This window comes from Labrus bergylta, chromosome 21 (assembly GCF_963930695.1).
Source record: "Labrus bergylta chromosome 21, fLabBer1.1, whole genome shotgun sequence".
NCBI lineage: Eukaryota > Metazoa > Chordata > Actinopteri > Labriformes > Labridae > Labrus > Labrus bergylta.
Genome location: NC_089215.1, coordinates 14,288,911 through 14,298,118, shown reverse-complemented (window position 1 = coordinate 14,298,118; position 9,208 = coordinate 14,288,911). Strand labels below are relative to the sequence as shown.

The window sequence follows — 9,208 nt, the reverse complement described above, 5'->3', positions numbered from 1 at the left end:
TGACATATCTTTGGACCTGAGTGTTCTGACATGTTCTAGAAAATGTTAAAAGTTCACGCTTTCAAGGATGATTGATGGTGATGTAGAGAGGCTGCAGAGCTAACAAGGAGGTCATAGTCAGGCGATGATGTCACGGTTCTGAATATTTAAACGATGGAAAAAGACCCAACTGCAGAACTCAAAAAGTTTTAATGAACCAAAAAGGCAAAAACAAAGGCGTGCTTCTTCCAAGGTGCACAAAGTCCTCCTTAAAAATCACAACGTTAAGAGCAACAGGAAAATCTTAAAAAAGGTCAAAGGAAAAACGACTGACTCTGAGTAACACACATCATTCCTCTTCTTTTTTATTCCATCGACAAAGTTTAGTTTGTAAATGCAAGCGATGCTTCCGAGGGTATGGAGGAGTGCTGTCAGATGGGGCCTCTATAGGGAGGTTTTTCTGTCATTGCAAAATTTTGCACATTTTGAGCCCCTGCTGTGGTATAAGGTTTGTCCGGTTTGGCCCCTTACTGGCCTGGGGCCCCAAGCAGTTGCCTGCCTTGCCTGTTGACAAGAAGCTCTTCTGGAAAATGGATGAGGGCAGGAAGTAAAACTAGGCATAAAACACAGGGGGAAAGGACTACAAAATAAAACAGGAAACACAGAAACCTCAGGAATAAAACAATAAGAACAAACACATAGGAAGGTAAAGACAAAATAAAACAGGAACCAATATCAGATTGATAATAAAAATTTGATCTCACTTAGTTTCTTATATTTTTGATTTTGAACAGCTGCCACCTCGTCCAGGTCTTTCTTCTCTTCTCAGCAGGTGAACTTTGCACGTGTCTCCTTTAACTTCCACTAGAGTTTCCCCAAGAGGCGCTCTGCAGAGATTTGTCTTTGTGTTTGAGCTTCTTGTGCCAACACTCCTCTGACTCCTCTGACTCTCTTTGTGTTAATATTTAGCCAATCGTTCATCCGGAGGGGGAGTCTTCTTTGTGTCCGCAGTGTCTGTGAGTGTTTCTGTTCCCCTCTGTTCCCCTCCAGCTGCATAGGAAAGCAGAGATTTATTTGCGAACTGAAGACGATGTGAGCAGAGAGCGAGGGAACTGTCTGAGCAGAGATTTCGATTTTCCTTTTAAAAGAGAGAGAGAGAGAGAGAGAGAGAGAGAGAGAGAGAGAGAGACTCCTGTGATGGCTCCAGAGCTGCTTACTGTCATCATGGCTTCAGGTGAGACAACTCAAACTTTTTTTTATGTCTCTGCATTGCCCAAATAAATCCTCCACTGAGGAGGAGACGTTACCACGTCTGCTTATTTCATCCAGTTTTCTAAAGTGTAGTTTGTATAAATCTCCAACAAACACAAAGCGATGACTGAGGAGGGATGTGAGGAAATGTTTAATGCAGCTGTCTTTGGTAGGTTTACTGTTTGTATACGTCTTTGTTTTGCAACTTTCAGACACATGGTCAACTAACAGAGCTTTTAAGAATCATGCTAAAAACAGGACATTAAAGCTGCCCTGGTGAAGCCCAAGTTTACAGTCTATAAAACGACCCTGCCTTTATTTGGGTCAGGCGTCAGTACGAGACGGGCCTTTCATTATTTTCAAACAAATCTCATGCACAGTGTAGAAGGGAAAGACTATAAAACTGTAAACTCGCAGCAGAAATAAAGAGCCTTTGTTTACATTTCCCCCCTCAGAGTTTCTCAATCAGTGAAACGTTACCAAACATAAGGAGCTGAGTGTGACTTTGTCTCACTTGTTTAGGAGCGATCTGATTGGATTAAAGAGGTTGGATGAGATCAAATCTTGAAGTCGGGTTGTTAAGAGAGAGGAATCAGATTTGCTAATCAGGATGTAATCAGATAATCTACTCTTTAGTTGTAATCATTTGTGTTTGTGCAGAATTTTTGAGCAAGACTGCTCAAAAAAATCTGGATTATCCTGATCCCAGTTGATCCCAGCTGGACTGTTCCTGCAATTAAAAATCAATCTTTATCTGTATAGCGCCAATTTGTAACTAATGTTATCTTGAGACACTTTACAAAGAGCAGGTTAAAGACCTTACTCATTGTTATGTTATCTTAAAAGACTGTAAATCAATCAATCATGAGCACTTAACAACATTTAGCAAAATTACAGTGGCGAGGACAAAGGACCTTTAAGAGGCCGAACCAGACTCATGATGAAAAGCCGCCAACGTTCTTTATGTCTAGTTACTGATTAGTGACAAGTTTCGGTGACAAGTTTCGGACAGGTTTTTCAGCTGTTGCTGAGTTCCTTTATCCTGTTGTTGGTGTCGACTTTGGCAGAGACAGATAGATTTTAAAAGGTGAGGACTTGATAACATTTAGCTTTAAAGGAGCTCTGACGCCGAGTGTTTAAAATGTGTACTGCAGTTCAAAATCAGAACATTGAAGAGAGCTGTCTCCTCCTGTCCCTTCCTCTCTAGAGTCGATGCTCACGCAGGTTGCCATGTGGTGGACACTGAAGCTTCAGTGTTTATCCAGCTCTGCATCGGTCTGTAAACCTTTCTGTGTTCTAACCTCTCTCCATTTTTCAAAAGCATCTCCAATATTGATCCTAGTTTGAGCACGTTTCTGCTCGTGGAGCTTATTAGAAACATGCAGAGGCTTTTTAGGTCGGGTACAATCACTTCTATCTGAACCACTTCTCTTGCCCACTTCCATCACTGCAACACCTGTTGGTTTGACCTGATAACTGCTCTCATATCTGGCAAACGAGGGGCGTCCAAAACGGCCGTGTGGGGGTGACTTAAAACCGCCTACCTTCTCTGGTCCAAACAAATCCAGATCATTCAGGAGCAGAATCTAAAGTTGGAAGGAGGACATACTGGCTGCTGCATTGTTGTCAGAGAAGCCAGCACTTCAACATAGAATGTTTTCTTAATGTCTGATCATAGAGTAAGGTTACTTTATCATTTCACTCACTACACATCTCACAAATAGGACCTTTAACTTTTAGAAACAGCCCCAATATTTCTAGCTTGAATGCAGATTTACATGTTAAACATTCAAGGTGAATGTTGACTTTTATTCTTCTTCTTTTGTGCCAAAAAATGTCAGTTCTTGCGTTTGTTCAGCTGTAGAATATTCTGGCTCATGTGACTTTATAGAACTGTATGATTTATGAACTCCTTTTCCGTCTTGAAGGTGTAACAGTGTCATGTCCCTCCTCCTCCTCTTCAGGCTCCTGTATAGCCCTGTGTTTGGTGATCCTGATGCTGGTGGTGGTCTTCTACAGAAAAGATCCTATGTGCTGCAGATTCAGACCCGACAGGACTGAACACCACAGCGTAAGAACGACTACATGTCCTGAAAATACAACGCCTTTCATAATGAAACTAATGACTTCAGAGAAACAGCAATAATACCATGTAGTCTTTTCCCTGACTGTCTCTGTTTCCAGGATGACGCTCATCATTATCACAGCAGGCACTCTCTGATCAGCATCGCCCAGAATGAGCAAAGTGCCTCAAACCAAGGAGAAGCTGTACTGGAGGTAGGAAGCTGAATTATGATCGTTGAAGTACATCTGTGCAGCTGTGCAGAAGTGTCACAATATATTTTTTTCATGCATAGCTTCCAGGAAGGCTGTTTATAATCGGGACGCCAAATGACTACTATCTGAGCGGAGGTCTGCCCAGACTGCCGTCCTATGAGAGCGTTCGTAAGAAGGACCGGCAGAGACAGATCCACAACATGATCTCCGAGCGCTTCGGCCTCAGCGGCTGTCCAAACGAGGTGAGCAGACACAGAACGCAGTACAACAGTTTGGCTATTCAGTTTCCCCGCGAAAATTTGAAAAAAGACCTTTACCGCATTTCACCTTGACATAAAGATTCACTTGCTCGCTTTTATTCCCAAAGTGAGAGGAGAAACTCCACACCACCGTGATGTCTGTGGGATGAATTTCAAACTGGAGTTGGGAAGTGTATTAGCCTAGCTTAGCATATAGAGAGTAAGCAGGGGGAAAATGCTAGCTTAGCTCTTTCCATTGTTAAAAAAATGCCTTTCAAAACCACTACAGCTCCTGAAGAAAAACAGGTAATCCACCTGCAGAGCGCCTCTGTGCAAGATGTCTGTCTTTGCATTTGTTGCCTGGTAGAGTCGGTCTCTACAGAACTCTGAACAGGGATGACCGAACTTAAAAACGTTAAATCAAAACTTTCAGACTTTTCTTCTCATGTTCACCTTTCATGTTGTCAGTCTGTGAAACCTATAGAGAAGCTTTGCATGATTTGCAGCTCAAAATTCTCTGACACTGGCGTCAGTAAAAAAAACCTTCATTTCAGCCTCTGCCTGAAAATGCTGCATTTCAGCTGCTGTCTCTTTAAGGCCCCCCTCCCCATGTGCCCACTTTATTCTGATTGGCCAGCTCTCTGGAAGCCCTCTGGGTGGGCAGAATGCTGCAGGGCTCCCAGAGGATGGATCTCAGAGGAGAAGAGATCCTATGTGGATGGAAGTGGGCAAGAGAACTGGTTCAGATAGAAGTGATTGTACCCGACCTAAAAAGCCTCTGCATGTTTCTAATAAGCTCCACGAGCAGAAACGTGCTCAAACTAGGATCAGTATTGGAGATGCTTTTGAAAAATGGAGAGAGGTTAGAACACAGAAAGGTTTACAGACCGATGCAGAGCTGGATGAACACTGAAGCTTCAGTGTCCACCACATGGCAACCTGCGTGAGCATGGACTCTAGAGAGGAGGGGACGGGGGGAGACAGCTATCTACAATGTTTAGAATTTGGACTGCAGTACACATTTTAAACATTAGGTGTCGGAGTTAGATATTGCTCCTTTAAGTTGGGGTTTGCATCTTCAGATACATCTTAGTAACTATTTTTTTTCTCCATATTTTTCATCCTAGCCTCCGCCAACGTATGAAGAAACCCTTCGCCAGTCGGTTGAAATTTCACCCTCACACCTGCACACTCTGGAAGTTCACCTGTCAGTCCACAGCCAGGACGGCTCCTCAAACCTCAACGAAGATACACACGACCCAAACTAGCCATCCACACCACTCCAACACTCATCTTCCTCCTGTCCGGCACACAGCTCCACATTTCTGTCTGTCTGAGGATCCTGGAGTTCTTTGCAAAGCCATATAAAGCGAAAGAAGGCTGCCGTTGTTTGAGCCAAGAGAGTTTGTGTCGATTAAGCACAGAGCTTTTCTCATGCTAATGAATCTGACTCAAGCTGTACACTCCGAGAGTGACGATGACACATCACTGCATTGTTCAGGCATTTACCAGCAGGTTTTAAATGGTGTGTTTTTCCAGGAAAAGTAAAATGGAAGGAGGGATCTAATGATGTGCCTCTTTAGAAACTGACCTGGATATTTTTGTATCAAAGCCTTCTCCGTATTTTCTTTGAATAGAAAAGATTTTATACCAATTAAATCCCAAATGTTTCAGTGTTTTCATTGGACTGGCTTTGCTGACAGTAAATGTGACTTTTATAAAATGGCAAAGGTTTAAACTACCAAAAGCAGCTTCTACAAAGGAAGCAGATAGTGTCTTTTTTTTTGGTCAGATAATGAAGTGAACATCATAATTTTGTTTAAAGAACCAATAAAACAAACGCTCAATAAGAGATTACAGAAGAAAAGCAACTGAATGCACCAATTGAAATGGTTATGTAACCATTTGTTTGGTGGCATAAGAGAAAACTTGAGGTGAAGTAAAGGTCAGTCGGTGTAATCCTCTGAGGACCATGAATATCTGTTAAAACTCTCATGACAATTTATCCAATCGATGTTAAAGATCACATTCTCTACAAAATCCACTTCACCATGTTTCTCTAATGTGTCCCTAGTCTGTCCACTTCCCCAATGATGAGAAAAGTCCATCCTCTCCATCTTTTGCCTGCTTCACTTTTCAGAAAATGTGCTCAAACAGGCTGTTTGGAGATTGTCCCTTCATGACATCACAAAGGGCAGTAACCCCTCCCCCAGGAGGGTGACCCTCCCACAGCTAAGTGTTTGTTCTGCCCTCTGAGTCTGCCTTCTCATCGTAAACAATAGGACATGGAGCGAGAAAGACCAAGACACCCAAGCCCTTCCAGAGAGGGGGCGTGGTCAGACACAGCTCATTTACATTTAAAGGTACAGACACAGAAACAGTCTGTTCTGAGCAGGGTTGAAATAGAGGGGTTTATAGGCATGATCAAATACAGGATCAGAGTGGATTTAGAACAAGAAGCTTCACAGACATGTTTTGGAGAGCTCTGAGACTTATTTACACTGGTTGAAGAGGAGGATGATATGTGACCTATTAGATTTTTCAGCGAAGACTAAACTGTCAAGTTTTTTGTCACTGGATGGGTTAAACTTTGACCTGATGTTGGTGATAATAAATAGGTCAGGGGACTAAACAAAATAATAATCAATAATCAATTACTGCAACTTGAAACCACAAAAAGCGAGGCAATATGAAATGTCAGTAAGCTTTATCCTCTGAGAAACCTGAATGTCATTTGGATCTTTTACGACAATTTATTTAAAAAGTTTTAGATATTTTAGTCTGGACCAAATTGCTGGAAGATTTTCATCAGCAGAGATCAAACTTTAAAGTTTGGTTGTCTTTTATATTTGGGTTAGAACATCATCTGGGGACCATGCATATCTGTAGAAAGTATCATGCGACTACATCGTGAGGATTTTTCACTGGATGGGTATAACGTTTTTTACATACTGGTGCTTGTAGTGGATAAGCTCAGGAAAAATCTAAATATTTAGGATTTGTTATATTTGTAGTAAAGACTCACTGGACAGAGGATTACGTTGTAACTTTCTTCACTGTCGGTGTACATTCTTCACAACACATTGTCTCTACTTTCTGTATTCTCCAGAGTAACAACAGTCCCATTGTGCCACCTACTGGTCTGAGAAGGATAAGCTTTCAGAACACAACAGGATTTATCCTCTGGGGATCATGAATGTGCACTGAAAAATACTTCAATACTTTTTAGATCTTTTTTTATATGCCGTTTCTTGACACATTTAGAGAGTGCAAAAGTTGTGTTTCTCATTAAAGTATGCAGGATTCATCCTCTGGGGACCATGAATATCTGCACTTTGTGATGGGTATCCATCTAATCACTGTTAAGATTTCACTTTAAATCCGTCAGTATCAGTATCTTGGTGTCCCAAGAGAAAGAAAGGGAGGTGATGTCAAAGATTGGTGGGCTTTATCCTCTGAGGACCAAGAAAGTTTCTTCAAATAAAATTTCTTCAATAGTTTATAAAATGTAAAGACCAAATCAAATGATTTTGTCTCTCCTATTACCTAGGCATAATAAGGGAGTCCAAAAGGAGTGTTTCTTGTAAAAGTTTGCAGGTTTAAAGGAAGCATGTGCGACTTTTCCAGTAGATGTCGCCCTTGAGCACTCGCATGAACTACTGTTTGGTCACACCTCCTCCATACTTCACACAAAGGTGTTATCAATTACAACGCACCATAATCAAGCACCATTAAAGGTAGGCGGTGGACAAAATTGTCCTTTGCACGAGCTGCATTGTGTTAGCATGCTAATGTTAGCGCTCTTTAGTTAGCTCGTAGCTTCACATTGCATGTAAACTGACACAGAATGACCGTGATCTAAAAACTCTTACTAACATCCAAATAATCAGTGAGTATGTTCTTCTTCTTCTCTCTAGTTCTTGACTAAAACAGCTTTTATACACAAGGGGAGGAGCCAGCCGTCCCGTCCATGTAAACACGGCTCTGACAACAACACAGTCAGCAGGACTCGAGCTTCTCACTCGTTGTAGACAGTCATGACTCAGAGAGCTCATTTACATAGGATAGACTTAAACTGATGTATTTATATGTAACAAGTCACACATTCTTCCTTTAATTATCTGGGGACCATGAATGTCTGTACAAAGTATTGTGCCTCTACTATTACAAATTGCAAAAGCTGTGTCTTAAGGAGGTTACTTCGGTATCAGACCGTGCTCTGCTTAAACAGTAACTCATTGCTAACGACTTTCGCTCTGAGTTTGAGAGTTGAAGTACGACAGCGGGGTTACTCTTTAACTCTGATCAAAATCTCAAGGCAAGCTTGCACTGTAAAAAAAATAAAAAGTACTTGTGCGTCTATTGAGTTTCACCTGAACTGATACCAACCTGGACTGTCAACAGAAAGTGGTTATTCAGTAACTGATCTTTTTCTTAAAGGCGGAGAACATGTTCAGTGTAAGACATACCGAGATGCTTAAAACACACAGTTTATAATCCGTCAGGCGTGGAGATCACAGTGACCCATGAGCAGAGATTCATTCTCCAACACGTCTCTTCTAACTCCTCACATCAATCATCAGTTCTGCTTCATACTCGCCCTCCCGTTCAGAGTACCAGGCGTCACCCTCACTCCCTCCGCATACCACCGCTGCACTCTCTCCGGTATGCAGATGTTCCTTTCACTGATACACTTGTACAAGGGGGGAAGTTCATGTGAAGTCATGATTAAGGGAGATTATCAATCAAGGGACTGGTGGATCATAAACTTCAGATTTCATCTTTGCATAAGAAGCAACATAAAAGTGCAGTTTGAGTATTTTTATGGTGCGGATCAGGAGCCAGTACAGTAAATCAATGAGTGTGCGACATCTTGTGGTCAGATTTTGGGATTGCACTCTCAAAATCAGAAACTGGAACGAGGGATCCTTTTTCATACTTTTGACTACCAGTTTTTAGGAATGTATCCAGCCATTCATCCATTATCTACACTGCTTTTCCCGTCTGGGGTCATGGGGGGCTGGAGCCGATCCAAGCTGTCATCTGGCGAGAGGCGGGGTTACACCCTGGACTGTTCACCAGCCAATCACAAGGCTGACATACAGAGAGAGACAACCAGCCACACTCACATTCACACCTACGGGCAATTTAGAATCACCAGTTAACCTAACGAGCATGTCTTTGGACTGTGGGAGGAAGCCGGAGTACCCTGAGGGAACCCACGCATGCACAGGGAGAACATGCAAACTCCACAAAGAGAGGCTCCTGTCAGACGGGGATTCAAACCAGGAACCTCCTCACTGTGAGGCAACACCGCTAACCACTGCACGTGTATTCAATCTGATGGCTGAAATTGGATTAGAATTACATTAAGGGGGACGTCAGTAGTGAGGGACACGCCTGCTTCACATTAGTGGGAGAGAATGATTCCATTGATATTTATGGTCTCAGTCTTGACCCCT

The 9,208-nt window shown here is 42.3% G+C and overlaps 1 protein-coding gene across 1 annotated transcript; it reads left to right on the top strand.

The window, feature by feature from the left end:
- The first annotated feature begins 970 nt into the window (after positions 1-970).
- On the top strand, positions 971-5,424 carry LOC109989106 (uncharacterized). The gene is made up of 5 exons (XM_020640739.3): positions 971-1,213; positions 3,195-3,301; positions 3,415-3,507; positions 3,588-3,749; positions 4,874-5,424. The coding sequence occupies exons 1-5, from the start codon at positions 1,177-1,179 to the stop codon at positions 5,012-5,014; spliced, it is 540 nt and encodes a 179-aa protein (XP_020496395.2). The 5' UTR covers positions 971-1,176; the 3' UTR covers positions 5,015-5,424.
- The last annotated feature ends 3,784 nt before the right edge of the window (positions 5,425-9,208 follow it).